Here is a 17,841-nt window from a genome sequence, read left to right as displayed (position 1 = left end):
GTGGTTCCCACCTCCAGATCATCTATATAAATGGTAAATAGCTGAGGCCCCAGCACCGACCCCTGAGGCACTCCACTAGTCACCAACCGCCAATCCAAACAGCACCCATTGACCCCCACTCTCTGCCTCCTATTTGACAACCAGTCCTCTATCCACGCTAACACCCTACCTCCAACTCCATGCCCCCTTACCTTCTGTAATAACCTCTTGTGAGGTACCTTGTCAAACGCCTTCTGAAAATCAAGAAAGACCACATCCACCAGCTCTCCTCTATCCACCGCCCTAGACACATCCTCATAGAACTCCAATAAATTCGTCAGACACGACTTCCCCTTAACGAAACCGTGCTGCGCCTGCTCTATCAAGCAATTCCCCTCAAGATGCCTCGCTATTTCCTCCTTGATGACGGATTCTAACATTTTACCTACAACAGACGTTAAACTAACCGGCCTACAATTCCCCGCCTTTTGCCTGGCACCCTTCTTAAACAACGGCGTAACATTAGCCGTTTTCTAATCTTCCGGCACTTCCCCGGAATCCAGCGACGTTTGGAAAATAACCACCAAGGCATCCACTATCACCTCCGCCATTTCTTTCAGGACCCTCGGATGCATTCCATCCGGTCACCGCCTCTCTAGTAACAATAATGTCATTGAGACCCTCCACTCCTACCACCTTTCCATCGCTAACACCCGGCAAATTATTCACGTCCTCCTCCTTGAAGACAGAAACAAAAAAGTTATTCAAGACCTCAGCCATATCCCCATCCCCTACCACTAAGTCCCCCTTCTCATCCTCTAAAGGACCAACATTCACCCTAGCCAGCCTCTTCCTTTTTATATATTTATAAAAACTCTTGCTATCCTTTTTTATATTAAGTGCTAGCCCAACTTCATAGTTTCTCCTACCCTTCTTTATCAACTTTGTCAATCTTTGTTGACATTTAAACCTCTCCCAATCCTCTTCTCGCCCACTACTCTTAGCTACTCTAAACGCCTCCGCTTTTAATTTAACATGGCCTACTCCTGCTCCTATTTCTTATGTTATTAATATGTGACACCCCTCTTTCCTGTCAAACTCCTTTCCCAGTCCAATCCAGCCTCCTCTGCTCCCTCCCACTCTTTCCCAAATCCCCTCCTCCCAGTGCAGCCCAGCTGAGTGTGGGGATTGAAGGTGCGCTCGCCTTCCTGTGGGCGGCGCTTGTCCCAGTGGAGCCGCCGTACCGGGGCAGGGCGGGGGAGGGGCAGCGCCGCAGCGACAACAGCTGCCGCCGCCGCCGCCATGATGGCCGCCTTCCTGCGCTACATCTGCGGACCCAAACTGCGGCGGATTCACCGTGGTGCCGATGGCTCGGTAAGCCGTGGCCAGCGGGTTTGGAGGGGCTACGTGTTCCGGTGTTGTGTGTGTGCATGAGGCGGGGGAAGGGAGAGATCAGATTCACCGATCCAGCCGCCATTGAACTCAAGAGGCTGTGTTCCTCGCTAGTCCCGCCCCCTTCTACGGCCGTTGGTTCGGTGTAGGGCCGCAGCGCACTGCTGATTGGCGGTTGCGTCTGTCCATCACGCCTCAAACCCGCCGCCCCCTTCCTTACCACCAATTAGCTCGGGATGAGGTCCTCTCCGCTGCTGATTGGTTGGGAGGCTTGTCTATCACGTGGCAGACCACTGTTGATTGGTTGAGGGGCATGTTTATCATGTGGCAAGCCCGCTGCTGATTGGTTGTGGAGCTTGTCTATCATGTGGCAAGCCCGCTGCTGATTGGCCGCGGGGTCTGTCTATCATGTGGCAGGCCTGCTGTTGATTGGTCGAGATCGCGTGGTAGTACCGCTGCTGATTGGTGAGAGGGCCTGTCTATCATGTGGCAGGCCCGCTGCTGATTGGCCGACGCGTCTGTCCGTTAAATTCCAAATCACCACTTCCTAACTCCACAGTTCGGGCGTCGGGGCGGGCGCGCTGCTGATTGGTCGCTGCGTCTGTCCTTCAAGTCGAAAACCACGCCCTCCTCAATACAGCCAGGGTAGGTTGCGCCATTGTCCCTCCACCATCATTAAAGTTCGTGTGACTGACAGAGGGTCTGTAACTGGGGAGAGGATGGGGATGGCAGTGGGTGGAGGGGGACATGAGGGGGGTGGCACTGGGAGGGAAAGAAGGGGTGACACAGTGGGTTAGCCCTGCTGCCTCACAGTGCCAGGGACCCGGGTTCAATCCCGGCCTCGGGTCACTGTCTGTGCAGAGTCTGCACATTCTCCCCGTGTCTGCGTGGGTTTCCTCCGGGTGCTCCGGTTTCCTCCCACAGTCTGAGAGACGTGCGGGTTAGGGTGCACGGACCCTCGTGTCAGGGGAATTAGCAGAGTAAATACATGGGGTTACGGGAATAGGGCCTGGGTGGGATTGTGGTTGGTGCAGACTCGATGGGCCGAATGGCTTCCTTCTGCACTGTAGGATTCTGATTATTTTGTAGACCTCTATAAGATCACCCCTCAGCCTCCTACGATCCAGAGAAAAAAGTCCCAGTCTATCCAGCCTCTCCTTATAACTCAATCCATCAAGTCCTGGTAGCATCATAGGAAATCTTTTCTGCACTCTTTCTACTTTAATAATATTCTTTCTAAAATAGGGAGACTTGAACTGTACACAGCTCGTAGTATACCTTTTGGACATGAACTGTCTCAGGTGTAAACAAGAGTTGTTTTCCAACACCTTTAGATGATGCTGTGTGCCTTGGGGACAGGCACTTGGGAAAGCAAAAAGCTCCTGGTGTTTCCCGGTGGAGTATTTTCCCACATTAACTGTGAAACCACTGGTTTGGAAATGAGAACGAGACCCATCCCTTACTGATCTGTGGCCAACCCAGGCCTGAACTCCTATCTGCCTGCCCTGCATCAGTCAATAGCTAAACCCTCGGTGGTGAAGGGGCACTCCTGAGCTGCCCGGCGCTCACTTTATAACTTGGGTGCTGTCGTATCAGAGGCAACAGAGTAAAGGGACAACCCTAAGAACCGAGATGAGGAGGAATTTCTTCATCCGGAGGGTGGTGAATCTGTGGAATTCATTGCCACAGAGGACGCTGGGTCATTGGGTGTCTCTAAGACAGAGAGAGATCAGTTCCTGATTGGTGAGTAGAACAAATGTTATGGGAAAAAGTTGGAGAATGGAGTGGAAAAACTTATCAGCCACGATTGAACAGATTTGATGGGCTGAATGGTCTAATTCTGCTCATATTTTATGATGTTGGGAGGTATTTAACATGGCTGCCTAACCTACATGTCTTTCGGACTGTGAGAAGAAAGTGGAGCACCCGGAGGAAACCCACGGGGAGAACATGTAGACTCCACACAGACAGTGACCCAAGCCGGGAATCAAACCCGGGTCCCTGGCGCTGTGAGGCAGCAGTGCTAACCCACTGTGTCACCGGGAATGGAACCCGGGTCCCTGGCGCTGTGAGGCAGCAGTGCTAACCCACTGTGTCACCGGGAATGGAACCCGGGTCCCTGGCGCTGTGAGGCAGCAGTGCTAACCCACTGTGTCACCGGGAATGGAACCCGGGTCCCTGGTGCCGTGAGGCAGCAGTGCTAACCCACTGTGTCACCGGGAATGGAACCCAGGTCCCTGGCGCTGTGAGGCAGCAGCGCTAACCCACTGTGTCACCGGGATTGGAACCCGGGTCCCTGGCGCTGTGAGGCAGTAGCGCTAACCCACTGTGTCACCGGGAATGGAACCCAGGTCCCTGGCGCTGTGAGGCAGCAGTGCTAACCCATTGTGTCACCGGGAATGGAACCCGGGTCCCTGGCGCTGTGAGGCAGCAGTGCTAACCCACTGTGTCACCGGGAATGGAACCCGGGTCCCTGGTGCTGTGAGACAGCAGTGCCAACCCACTGTGTCACCGGGAATGGAACCCGGGTCCCTGGCGCTGTGAGGCAGCAGTGCCAACCCACTGTGTCACCGGGAATGGAACCCGGGTCCCTGGCGCTGTGAGACAGCAGTGCTAACCCACTGTGCTGCCCTGTGGCAGGTCTTTTCCCTGAACACTGTTTCCCCATCAGCTTCCTGCCCCCCTCGAGGGGTGAAATGGCTGTCCTCACTGGTCACGCTCCTGGGCTGGTTGTAACAAAGAGTTTAAAAAATGGTGAGATCGCCAATTAATGCTTTTAACTGCACGCAGCTCGGAAAGAAGTAAGATCAGCAGCTTCCCCAGGTGAAGAGTTAGTTTGATTTCTGAAGGTCGGTAAAGATGCAGAAATTAGCAAAACGTTTCACATTTGCAAATATGTCCAACTAACCCCCTTAGACACAAACAATCCACACGCAGCATGAGATATCCAATATCCTGCAGCGTTTAAAACATACCCAAGTATGCAGTAGAGTCAGGAAAAGAAAGCATTCGTGGATTATCTGCCTGCTTGCTTGCAGCTGAAGGGTCATTTTCCGTGCTGGCTGCCGGTGTTTCTCATTGGGACAGTTTCTCGGCAGTTTGGAGTTGCCTGATTCTCTCTTCCCTCAGAGATGTGGCTCGTTCAGAGAGCTGGGACCTTCACGATGGGCCGAATGGCCTCCTCCTGCACTGTAACATTCCTGTGACTCCTGCTCCTCCTCAGGCACGTTAGTTAGCACCGCTGCCTCACAGCGCCAGGGACCCGGGTTCCATTCCCGGTGACGCAGTGGGTTAGCACTGCTGCCTCACAGTGCCAGGGACCCGGGTTCCATTCCCGGTGACACAGTGGGTTAGCACTGCTGCCTCACGGCGCCGGGGACCCGGGTTCCATTCCCGGTGACACAGTGGGTTAGCACTGCTGCCTCACAACGCCAGGGACCCGGGTTCCATTCCCAGTGACACAGTGGGTTAGCACTGCTGCCTCACAGCGCCAGGGACCCGGGTTCCATTCCCAGTGACTCAGTGGGTTAGCACTGCTGCCTCAGCGCCAGGGTCCCGGGTTCCATTCCTGGGTTGGGTTGCTGTCTGTGTGGAGTTTGCACGTTCTCTCTGTGCCTGCGTGGGTTTCGTCCGTGTGCTCTGGTTTCTCCCACAGTCCGAAAGATGTGCTGGTTCGGGTGCATTAACCCGGCTAAATTCTCCTTCAGTGTACCCGAACAGGCACCGGAGTGTGGCAACTAGGGGATTTTCACAGTAACTTCATTGCAGTATTAATGTAAGCCTTACTTTGACACGAATAAATACATTTAAATTTAGTCTGATGTTCTTACAAATACAAGACCAGTCTATATGAGCTGCAGCTGCAATATTGGGCGCGAACGGAAGGAGACCATTCAGCCCCTTGCTGTGCTGTTCAGGATGGATCTGCACCCTCATTCTCTTTGCCAACTTGCAAAATGGGAGCAGGAGTAGGCCATTCAGCCCGTCTCACCTTGAACCTGTGCGGTTCACCCACCAGCTTCTCAAGGGGCAATTAGGGATGGGCGATAAAAGCTGGGTTTGGCCAGTGATGCCCACGTCCCAGGAATAAGTTTTTAATTTGGATTTGGGCTGTTATCGTGACTATCCATTGATAAGATGTTTTCTTTTCGTGTTCCCTATTAGCCGGGATTTTATTACCAACCAAGGACTCTTGAGAGACATTCAGACAGCATCCTAGGATGGGTAAGTGTTGAATCTCTTCTTTTTCTGTGATCGGCCATGATCAAAATGAATGGCGGAGCAGGCTTGAAGGGCCAAATGGCCACCTCCTGCTTCTACTTTCCCCGTTTTTATCTGTCACTTCCTCAAATCCTGCGGTTACAATTCCTGATAAAGACATTTTCAATCTTCCCCCGTGTGTGACTGAGTTCTTTATTAGGATCATGCTGAAAGCCATTTATTGGCAGATGCAGTATATTGTGGATAAATGTGAGATTATCCACCTTGGTAGCAATAATAGGAAGGCAGATTATTACTTGAATGGGTGTAAATTGAGAGAGGTGGATACTCAGTGAGACCTTGGAGACCTCGTGCATCAGTCACTGAAAGTAAGCGCGCAGGTACGGCAGGCAATAAAGAAGGCAAATGGTATGTTGGCCTCCACAGCAAGAGGATTTGAGTGTAGGGATTTGTAGCAGGTTGGTGAGGCCACACCAGGAGAATTGTGTGCAGTTTTGGTCTCCTTATCTGAGGAAGGATGTCCTTGCTATAGAGGGAGTACAGTGAAGGTTTACCAGGCTGATTCCTGGGATGGCAGGTCTGTCATATGAGGAGAGACTAAGTCGGTTAGGATTATATTCACTGGAGTTTAGAAGAGTGAGAGGGAATTTCATAGAAACTTATAAAATTCTAACAGGGTTAGACAGGGTAGATTCAGAAAGAATGTTCCGATGGTGGGGAGAGTCCAGAACTAGGGGTCAGAGTTTGAGGATAAGGGGTAAACCTTTTAGAACTGAGCTGAGGAGAAATTTCTTCACCCAGAGGGTGGGGAATGTGTGGAATTCACCCCCACAGAAAGTAGCTGAGGCCAAAACGTTGTGTGATTTTGAGAAGAAATTAGATATAGATCTTGGGGTTAAAGGGATCGAGGGGGGAAGGAAAAATCAGGATATTGAATTTGATGACCAGCCATGGTCATAATGGAGCAGGCTTGAAGGGCTGAATGGCCTCCTGCTGCTTCTGGTTTCTATGTGACAGGTGCTGACTGGAGATAAAACTGAACAAATACTCATGCAGGAATTAACCTTGTTGTTTGTACTTGTGTCTGGGGTCCTGTGACTGTCTTAAAATGCAGGGATATTCCCAGGTTGAATGTTAGTCTGTTTTTAACTTGCAGTGATAGCACTGGAAACAATGCAAATATCCCAGTGACATTTCCCTGATGGGACCGGATCGGAGCAGTTGGCTGGTATACGGGCTGCCGAATGTTGGACAGGCTCAGGGTACCGAGGGTGACAAGCAAGAGGGCGGACAGGAGAACGGGGATAGTCAGGTCTCAGGGACAAGGAGGACAGTCACGTCGACGTGACTTGTTTCCTCGGCACAGCTGAACGGAGAGGACAGAAAGGTGCCAGGTTTTAACCAGCACCCCTCCCCAGTTCTGCTGCAGAGTAACCCCCACCACCAGCAGGAAGACACTGTCCCTCACTCTGGCCTGAGAAGGTGGGAAGGAAGGGGAAGTCACTCAAAATGCCCCCAATACGAATCAAGTTTTTAAAAAAAACCCCACCCACACTGGAAAAAGATACAAAAGTCTGAGGTCACATCCCAACTGACGCAAGAACAGCTTCTTCCCTGCTGCTGTCAGATCTTTGATGGACCTACCTCGCATTAAGTTGATCTTTCTCTACATCCTCGCTATGACTGTAACACTACATTCTGCACCCTCTCCTATCCTTCTCTATGAATGGTGTGTTTTGTCTGTATAGTGTGCAAAAAGCAATACTTTTCACTGTATCCCAAAACATGTGACGATAATAAATCAAATCAAAATCTCTCTTTATCCGAAGTTCAGTACATTCAGGCAGCGGAAATGATCCAAAGGGCACAAGTCTAAAGTCTAATTCACCAGCCAGTGACATCTTATCACCTTCTGTCATAAAACTCAAAATTAGTCAGCTAAAAATACAATTGTGTACAATCTGGGTGGGACACTGGGTCGGACACTGTCCTTACTCCCCCTCTGAGACTGGGTGGGACACTGGGTCAGACACTGTCCTTTCCACCCCTCTGAGACTGGGTGGGACACTGGGTCAGACACTGTCCTTTCCACCCCTCTGGGACTGGGTGGGACACTGGGTCAGACACTGTCCTTACTCCCCCTCTGAGACTGGGTGGGACAGTGGGTCAGACACTGTCCTTTCCCCCCCCTCTGGGACTGGGTGGGACAGTGGGTCAGACACTGTCCTTTCCCCCCTCTGGGACTGGGTGGGACAGTGGGTCAGACACTGTCCTTTTCCCCCCCCTCTGGGACTGGGTGGGACAGTGGGTCAGACACTGTCCTTTCCCCCCGCTCTGGGACTGGGTGGGACAGTGGGTCAGACACTGTCCTTTTCCCCCCCCTCTGGGACTGGGTGGGACAGTGGGTCAGACACTGTCCTGTTTGTTTGTCCTTTGTCCATCTTGCAAATAAGGGCACCAGGGTAAAACATTGGAGTAAGCAAACTGGTCTAAAGAATCAGAGGTTTTTAAAATTACAACATAAGAAAATCTAAACAGCTGTTTGGGTGAGTACAGTTGGGTAGGTATTTACTACTACTATTGATTATAATTGTTAAGATATCATTCTGTGATTCATTATTTGTAGGAAATATATTCTATAATAGCAAAGAACAGAGAAGAAAGAATTTCTGGAATGTATAGTTGATACTATTTGATATTAAAATGATTAATTTAACATAAAGGAGTAAGCCATGACCGGAGAGCTCCAAGCTGTGGTCTGCTCCTTTTGCTTCATGTGGGAGACCAGGAACGTTACCAGTGCCCAGGACAGGCATGTGTGCAGGAAATGTCTCCAGCTGCAGCTCCTGGAAGCCTGAGTTTTGGAGCTGGAGTGGCATCTAGGGGCATTGTGGGGCATCTGTGAGACAGAGAGTATTATGGATAGCACGTATACAGAGGTGCTCACACTGCAGGCTCAGACTCTAAAGGCAGGAAGGGTGATAATCAGTCAGAGCAAGAGGAATAGCTAGACATCTCCTGTGACTATTGTCTTTCAAAACAGATGTACCATTTTGGATACTGTTAAGGGGAAGGGCCTCTCAGGGGATAACAGCAGCAGCCAAATTCATAGAATCATGGTTGGCTCTGCTGCACAGGGGTGGAGTAAAATGTGTAGAAATGCGATAATCATAAGAGATTCAAATGTGAGGGGAATAGATAGATCGTTCTGTGGCCACACAGATTCCAGGATGGGATAGGACTAGGGGGCACAGCCTCAAGATAAGTGGGGGGGGTGGTTTAGAACGGAGTTGAGGAGGAACTTCTTCACTCAAAGGGTGGTGAATCTCTGGAATTCTCTGCCCGTTGAAGTGGTGGAGGCTGCCTCGCTAAATATTTTTAAGGCGCGGGTTGATGGGTTTTTGATAAGCGAGCGGATTAAGGGTTATGGGGAGAGGGCGGGAAAGTGAAACTGAGACACGACAGATCAGCCATGATCTTATTGAATGGCGGGGCAGGCTCGAAGGGCTAGATGGCCGACTCCTGCTCCTGTTTCTTATGTTCTTATGTTCTTTCCCCCCCTCTGGGACTGGGTGGGACAGTAGGTCAGACACTGTCCTTTCCCCTCCTCTGGGACTGGGTGGGACAGTGGGTCAGACACTGTCCTTTCCCCCCCTCTGGGACTGGGTGGGACAGTGGGTCAGACACTGTCCTTTCCCCCCCCCTCTGGGACTGTGTGGGACAGTGGGTCAGACACTGTCCTTTCCCCCCCCCTCTGGGACTGGGTGGGACAGTGGGTCAGACACTGCCCTAAATGGATCTGTGCTCTCGATTGCTCCTGGAGTTAGTCAGTCACTATCTCTGTACAGAAAAACCCTTAGTGGCTACTGTCTGAAGCTGATTTTGCCTGGATCTGAATATTTACACTAACTTCCTGTTGTGATATTTAATTTGGGGATCTTGGTGGGCCTCCTTTACACCTATGGGGGTGGGGCAGGGTGGGGGTGGGGCAGGGTGGGGGTGGGGCAGGGTGGGGGTGGGGGGGTCGGGGTGGGGGGGGGAGCGGGGTGGGGGGGGGGGTCCCACCTGAGCCATCCGTCTGCATTGTGAGACAGATTACCCAGTCCTTCTGCACTCCCTGGGGTTATGGAGAAGGGACCTGGGTGGGATTGTTGTCGGTGCAGGCTCGATGGGCCAAATAGCCTCCTTTTGTAGATTCTATGCTTCTGTATCCTGTAACTGTGAAGCTCATGATGAACTGCTGATGAAGCATACATCAGAACATTAATCAGCATACAGAGTCTTCTTAAAAGCCTTTCCTGCTATGTTTTACCTTGTGTTTGTGGAGATTTCTGAGCAGATGTGGGTTTTGAAGGGCTTTTCAGTCTGTGTTCCACAAACAAGACCTGTTTTCCCCATGCCCCTGTTATCATAGTTTTTTGCTGTTTAGCTCTATTACTGCTATTGTTAAACTTATTATTATTTATTAAAAGTTCCTTCTTTTAAACAACACGTTTGACTACATTATTTGACTTATTATTGTCACATGTATTAACGTAGAGTGAAAAGTATTGTTTCTCACATGCTGTACAGACAAAGCATACCGTTGATAGAGAAGGAAAGGAGAGGGTGCAGAATGTAGTGTTACAGTCACAGCGAGGGTGCAGAGAAAGATCAACTTAATGCGAGGTAGGTCCATTCAAAAGTCTGATGGCAGCAGGGAAGAAGCTAACATAAGAAATAGGAGCAGGAGTCGGCCATCTAGCCCTTCGAGCCTGCCCCGCCATTCAATAAGATCATGGCTGATCTGAAGTGGCTCAGTTCCACTTTCCCGCTTTCTCCCCATAACCCTTAATCCCTTGCCTACCAAAAACCCGCGTCTTAAATATATTTAGCGAGGCAGCCTCCACCACCTCAACGGGCAGAGAATTCCAGAGATTCACCACCCTTTGAGTGAAGAAGTTCCTCCTCAACTCCGTTCGAAACCGCGCCCCCCCTTTATCTTGAGGCTGTGCCCTCTAGTACTACTGTCCTTTCTGAGCGGGAAGAGCCTCTCCACCTCTATCCTATCCATCCCATTCATCATCTTATACGTCTCAATGAGATCTCCCCTCATGCTTCTAAACTCTAATGAGTACAAGCCTAGTTTATTCAGCCTCTCCTCGTAGCTCAACCCCCTCAACTCCGGTATCAGCCTAGTAAACCTCCTCTGCACTCTCTCCAAGGCCAAAATATCCTTGTGCAAGTGCGGCGACCAAAACTACACACAGTACTCCAGCTGCGGCCTCACCAGTGCCCTGTACAGTTGCAGCAAGACCTCCCTGCTTTTATATTCAATCCCCCTCGCTATGAAGGCCAGAAGCTGTTCTTGAGTCGGTCGGTATGTGACCTCAGACTTTCGTATCTTTTTCCAGACGGAAGAAGGTGGAAGAGAGAATGTCCGGGGTGTGTGGGGTCCTTGATTATCCCGGCTGCTTTTCCCGAGGCAGCGGGAAGTGTAGACAGAGTCAATGGATGGGAGGCTGGTTTGCGTAGTGGACTGGGCTACATTCATGATTTTTTGTAGTTCCTTGCAGTCTTGGGCAGAGCAGGAGCCCAGACCAAGCAGTGATACAACCAAAAAGAATGCTTTCTATGGGGCATCTGTAAAAGTTGGCATTTGCCATCTGAAGTTACCCGTATAGGCTCATTTGTGTCTGATTTCCTGCAGGCGTACGTGCTATGGTCCCTGTCTTACTACACATCCCCGTTACTGCTGCTTTATTGCTACAGGAAAGGTAAGAGATGTAACTGCGTGTTCTGGCATGTTTTAATATAGGCTTGTCCTCCCAGCCTGAGCTGGTACCGAGGGAATGGCCCAGCTGGCAGGCCTTTGGGGAAAACACTTGTCCAGCGGTTCTTAAATAAATCGATGCCGATTTTCCTGCCATTGTTCAGCCCGCCTTGCCCATGCTCTGCAATCCCTTTCCAATTCTGGCCCCTCCTGATGATTTGATTTATTATTGCCACATGTATTAGTATAACGGGGTGTAGAGAAAGATCAGCTTAATGCGAGGTAGGTCCATTCAAAAGTCTGACAGCAGCAGGGAAGAAGCTGTTCTTGAGTCGGTTGGTACGGGACCTCAGACTTTTGTATCTTTTTCCCGATGGAAGAAGGTGGAAGAGAGAATGTCCGGGGTGTGTGGGGTCCTTAATTATACCGGCTGCTTTTCCCCGAGGCGGCGGCAAGTGTAGACAGAGTCAATGGATGGGAGGCTGGTTTGTGTGATGGACTCATGTACGAATGATGGGGAAGCCCACCTATTGCAGACCAGTCCGGAAAATCAGGCCAATCAAGGTATTTACAAGACAGACCAATCCGATCACTCAGCACTAGGGGGCGGTGGTGGCCCAGTGGTTCTTTGCCTGGACTAAACATCCACAGGCCCAGAGTTCAAATCCCACCATGGGAAATGGTAAAACTTCAATCTGGAAGTAAGGGATGACAATGGGACCATTTATTTCGGGTGACACAGTGGGTTAGCACTGCTGCCTCACAGCGCCAGGGACCCGGGTTCCACTCCCGGTGACACAGTGGGTTAGCACTGCTGCCTCACAGCACCAGGGACCCGGGTTCCATTCCCGGTGACACAGTGGGTTAGCGCTGCTGCCTCACAGCGCCAGGGACCCGGGTTCCATTCCCGGTGACACAGTGGGTTAGCACTGCTGCCTCACAGCGCCAGGGACCCGGGTTCCATTCCCGGTGACACAGTGGGTTAGCGCTGCTGTCTCACGGCGCCAGGGACCCGGGTTCCATTCCCAGTGACACAGTGGGTTAGCACTGCTGCCTCACAGCGCCAGGGACCCGGGTTCCATTCCCGGTGACACAGTGGGTTAGCACTGCTGCCTCACAGCGCCAGGGACCCGGGTTCCATTCCCGGCTTGGGTCACTGTCCGTGTGGAGTTTGCACGTTCTCCCCGTGTCTGTGTGGGTTTCCTCCGGGTGCTCCAGTTTCCTCCCACCGTCCAAAGATGTGTTGGTTGGGGGATTGGCCATGTTAAATTGTCCCTTAGTGTCCAAAGATGTGTTGGTTGGGGAATTGGCCATGTTAAATTGTCCCTTAGTGTCCGAAGATAGGCGGGTTAGGGGGATTGGCTGTGGTAAGGTTTTTGCACTGAGACAAAGTCAATCTGTGGGATATGGAAAGATAAGGGAGTTAAGGTGAAGGGGAAAGGTCACAGTGTAAACTTGTTGAACTCAATGTTGAATGCTGAGAACTGCACCGCACCTACTCAGAAGATGCAATGCTAATCCACCAGTTTGTGTTGTCCTTTACTGGAACATTGCAACAGATCAAGGATGGACATGTGGGTACGGGAGCAAGGGGCTGAGTTAGAATAGCCATTGACAGGAAGGTCAGCGGGTGGGAGTGGGGTGGGGGGGGTCACAAATGAGGACTGAGCGAAGGTGTTCAGCAAAGCAGTCCCACCCGGTCTGTGTTTAGTCTCCCCGGTGTGGAGGAGACTGCATTGGGAGCAGCGGGTACAGTCGACCAGACAGGAGGAGGGTCAGGTGAGACACTGCTTAACCTGAAAGGAGTGTTTGGGCCGTGAGGAGGGAGGAGATAAAGGGTTACACCTTCTGCCATCGTGTAGGAAGTGGGAAGGAGATGGGGGGGGTGGTTTGGGAGTGATGGTGGGGTGTCGCAGAGGGAGCGGGTACTAACCAGGTGGCTGTGTCAGCCAGTGTGATGCCTTTTCTCTTGCTTGTTCAGGTTACATTGTTCTGTCCAAGATGATTCCCGCTGCTTCCTACGCGAGTGTGCTGCTGCTGATCCTGACTGGTGTGGCCTGTCTCAGAGGTATGAGAGCTCAGGCCTAACCTCGCACCATCCTCCTCCCATGGTGGGATTCCTGTCTCAGTCTCTGCTTTTCTCCTGTAGTCTCTGGCTCACTAAATCCCAAAAGCAGCGAGGCCCCCATTGCCCCACTCACCTGCCACATTTGAACCAAGAACCACAAGACCGCAGTGCATGAGGGTAGGCCATTCGGCCCATTGTCTCTGTGCTATCCCTCCCAGCTCCTGTTTCATCATCAGAGAGAAATACAATGGAAGAAGGATGGGGAGAAACTCGTGCGCAAAGGACTCCCATTCTGGGCAATGCCTCGATGCTAAGGTTCTTGATTCTGATCCCTTTTCCCTGCCCCGAGCTGAGTGATCTCCTCCAGCCCTCACTACCTTCTGCTACCTCTTCAATATTTCATTTCTGCCCTTCCTCGAATTTTGATCGCCCCCGCCATCGGTTGCCCATTTGTGCAGCTCTCCTGGCCCTCAGCTCTGGGTATTCCCCCCCAAAAGTCTCTCATGCCTAAAGGTGCTCCACACTTTAAACAAGAACCTACCTGTTTGACCAAGCATTAGGCCACCCCCTGCCAAGATCTCCTCCCGGGACTTGTTTGATTAATGTTTCCTTGTCATGTTAAATGGGCCTCAGAAATAAGAACATAACATAAGAACATAAGAAATAGGAGCAGGAGTAGGCCATCTAGCCCTTCGAGCCTGCCCCGCCATTCAATAAGATCATGGCTGATCTGTCGTGGCTCAGTTCCACATTCCCGCCCTCTCCCCATAACCCTTAATCCCCTCTCTTATCAAAAACCCATCAACCCGCGTCTTAAAAATATTTAGCGAGGTAGCCTCCACCACTTCAACGGGCAGAGAATTCCAGAGATTCACCACCCTTTGAGTGAAGAAGTTCCTCCTCAACTCCGTTCTAAACCGCCCCTCCTTTATCTTGATTCTGTGCCCCCTAGTCCTACTATCCTTTCTGAGCAGGAAGAGTCTCTCCACCTCGATCCTATCCATCCCATTCATCATCTTATACGTCTCAGTGAGATCTCCCCTCATTCTTCTAAACTCTAACGAGTACAAGCCTAGTTTATTCAGCCTCTCCTCATAGCTCAACCCCCTCAACTCCGGCATCAGCCTAGTAAACCTCCTCTGCACTCCCTCCAAGGCCAAAATATCCTTGCGGAAGTACGACGCCCAAAACTGCACACAGTACTCCAGCTGCGGCCTCACCAATGCCCTATACAGCTGCAGCAAGACCTCCCTACTTTTATATTCAATCCCCCTCGCTATGAAGGCCAGCATCCCATTCGCCTTCCTGACCACCCGCTGCACCTGCAAGCTGGGTTTTTGCGACTCATGCACAAGGACCCCGAGGTCCCTCTGCACCGTCGCCTGCTGCAGTTTTTCGCCCCGTAAGTAATAATCCTTCCTACCATTATTCCTACCAAAGTGGACCACCTCACGTTTGCCAACATTAAATTCCATTTGCCAGTTCCTGGCCCATTCGCCCAGCCTATCTAGATCCTTCTGTAGACTCTCCACACCCTCCGCACAATTTGCAAGTTATTGTTTTAACTGTTACAGAGTCAGAGAGTTGCACAGCGCAGAGAAGGCCCTTTGGCCCTGCACCAATAATATCTACCACTAAGGCACACTAATCCCATTTTCCTGTGCTTGTCCCATATCCTCCAACGTTTTGATATTTCAAGTGTCCATCTAAATATTTTTTAAAGGTTTCCAGCCTCCATTTCCCAGGCCGTGCAATCCAGATTCCCACCACCCTCCAACTGAGAAAGCTTTTTCTCAAATCCTGTCTGAATTGCCTGTCCCTCACCCAAAAACTGTGCTTCCTTGTGATTGCCCCCTCAACCAACTGCCCCTACTCTGTCCATCCCCCTTTATAATCCTACACACCTCTATCATGCACCCCCCCCCCCCCCCCCCCCCACACACTTAACCTTCTCTCTGTTCTAAAGAGAACAATCCAAGCCTATCCAAAATCACAGAATCCTTACAGTGAGGCACATGTCCATCACGTCTGCGCCCAGCACAATCCCACCCAGGCCTCCTGTAACTCCACATATTTACCCTGCTAATCCCCCTGGCACCAAGGTTAATTTAGTATGGCCAATCTACCTAACCCGCACATCTTCAGACTGTAGGAGGAAGCCGGAGCACCCAGAGGAAACCCACGCAGACATGGGGAGAAAGTACAAACGCCACGCAGACACTGACCCGAGGCTGGAATTGAACCCAGGCCCTTGTCGCTGTGAGGCAGCAGTGCTAACCACTGTGCCACCGTGCTGCTAACCTTACACATCTCAGTCATATCTCCCCTCAGCCTTCTCTACTCTAAAGAAAACAGGATGTGGAGATGCCTGCGTTGGACTGGTGTAAACACAGTAAGGAGTCTCACAACACCAGGTTTACTATCAAGTAAACTTTAACCTGGTGTTGTGAGACTTCTTACTAAAGAAAACAATCCAAGCCTATCCAGTCTCTTGTAGCTCGAATGCTGTGTTCCAGGCAACATCCTGGTGAATCTCCTCTATTACCCCTTCTCATGTGTTCACATCCTATAGTGAGGTGACCAGAACTGCACACAGTTCTCCCGCTGTGGCCTCACCCTCGCTCTGTACAACTCCAGCATCGCCTCCCTGCTCTTGCGCTCTGTGCCACGACTGATTAAAAACAAGTGTCCCACTTGCCTTCTTAACTATCCCGTTCACCTGCTCTACCACCTTCATGGAGCTGTGAATGAGTACCCGCAGATCCCTCTGGGCTTCCCAGTGTCCTGCCATTCATTAAATACTCCTTTGTCTTGATTTTCTTCCTGTGACCAGGTGTGGGACGATGGAGCAATCCTGAGTACGTGCAGTTTATCAACATCTTAGAGGAAACCAAGAGAAACAACACAGCGGAAAACAAGGTAGGACAGCGAGGGCATTTTTTAAATTCATCCCTGGGACATGGGCGTCGCTGTCTGGCCAGCATTTATTGCCCATCCCTCGTTGCCCATGGAGGGTAGTTGAGAGTCAGCCACATTGCTGTGACTCTGGAGTCACATTGTAGGCCAGACTGGGTAACGAAGGCAGATTTCCTTCCCTGAAGGACGTTAGTGATTCAGATGGGTTTTTCCAACAATCGATGATGGTTTCATGGTCATCAGTAGATTCTTAATTCCAGATTTTTATTGAATTCAAATTTCACCATCTGCTGCGATGGGGTTCGAACCCGGGGGTCCAGAGGGGCAGTGTTTCCACACAGAGGGTGGTGAGTGTCTGGAACAAGATGCCAGAGGCAGTCGTAGAGGCAGGTTCAATTTTGTCTTTTAAAAAGCATTTAGACAGTTATGTGGATAAGATGGGTATAGAGGGATATGGGCCAAATGTGGACAACTGGGACTGGCTTACGGGTTTTATGTTGGGCCGAAGGGCCTGTTTCCGTGCTGTAAACCTCTATGACCCTAGTGTTGCTTAATTCAATTACGTCCTGGACACTCCTGCCTTTTTGAAAATGATTTGCGTTTTGTGTCCAGACACCGTTCCCAGTGACAGGAGGGTTCCCTGTTCTGTTTTGTGTCTCTGCAGAAGAAATTGGCAGCGTACAGCTTCGACTTTACCCATTGGCCGAAAGACTTTGTATGGGACGAGGTCAGCAGCCAGTAAGTGTGAGCCCGAACTCGCGCTTCTGCATTGCGCGGTTCCCAATGCCAAAGCCAGCAATGACAGTTTGTGCACAGTCAGACCCCATGAGTAGCATTGGGATCTTTTTGTTTTCGTGGGATGTGAACACGGCTGGCATGCCCAGCGCTCATTGCCCACCCCTAGTGAACCGGCTTCTCGAACTGCAGTCCCATCTGGTGTTGGTCCGGGGCTGAGGGAGGACGGTCCAGACTCTGATCCAGCGCGACATTGAGAGACAGCAGTGCTGGAGTTCCAAGATAGGATGGTGAGTGTTATGATTCAGGTCAAAAACTCCAAAGTTTTGCCTCTTGAATTTGGCTAGGATCAGCCTGACCGGCTTCATTTCAGCTGTGATTCTAAAGAGCCACTAGGGAGCTTTTACCAAACAAAGTTTATTTAAGAGTATAGTTAACATGTATAGTAAGAAAATTAGCAAAAACCTTTATCAGTTCTGAATAAGAATCAAAGCAGCCACAATAATGTATAACCCTTAACAAAGATATTGAATCTGTCCCAATCAAACCAACCCTTTAAACAGGTTCAATATGGCAAAGTTAACTACTGCTCACGTGATAAGGGAATTTGAGTCCTCTGGTTGAAGTCTGCAATTCCCTGGACTCACTCCAAACAGTTTGAAGACAAGACAGCTTCCCAAAGCACCGGAGAGACTCTGGCCCAACGATAGCAGGTTTTCACCCTTCTGGAAAACAAGACCTTGTTTTCAGCTAACCCAAAGAATTTTCAAAACAACAG

The 17,841-nt window shown here is 50.7% G+C and overlaps 1 protein-coding gene across 1 annotated transcript in view; it reads left to right on the top strand.

Moving 5' to 3' along the window:
* Nucleotides 1–1,240: 1,240 nt before the first annotated feature.
* abhd16a (abhydrolase domain containing 16A, phospholipase) overlaps nucleotides 1,241–17,841 on the top strand; it is a 40,232-nt gene continuing 23,631 nt past the window's right edge. The window contains exons 1-6 of the mRNA XM_080182016.1: nucleotides 1,241–1,353; nucleotides 5,536–5,595; nucleotides 11,282–11,348; nucleotides 13,326–13,412; nucleotides 16,246–16,331; nucleotides 16,993–17,066. Of these exons, the coding sequence (XP_080038142.1) occupies nucleotides 1,282–1,353; nucleotides 5,536–5,595; nucleotides 11,282–11,348; nucleotides 13,326–13,412; nucleotides 16,246–16,331; nucleotides 16,993–17,066 (446 nt within the window). The 5' untranslated portion in view covers nucleotides 1,241–1,281. The remainder of the gene's footprint in view (nucleotides 1,354–5,535; nucleotides 5,596–11,281; nucleotides 11,349–13,325; nucleotides 13,413–16,245; nucleotides 16,332–16,992; nucleotides 17,067–17,841) is intronic.

The sequence above is a fragment of the Carcharhinus amblyrhynchos genome, unplaced genomic scaffold, assembly GCF_965287045.1.
Source record: "Carcharhinus amblyrhynchos unplaced genomic scaffold, sCarAmb.v2.hapA scaffold_45, whole genome shotgun sequence".
Lineage (NCBI taxonomy): Eukaryota > Metazoa > Chordata > Chondrichthyes > Carcharhiniformes > Carcharhinidae > Carcharhinus > Carcharhinus amblyrhynchos.
The sequence above is the reverse complement of the archived record's forward strand: the minus strand, read 5'-3'. Positions and strand labels throughout refer to the sequence as shown.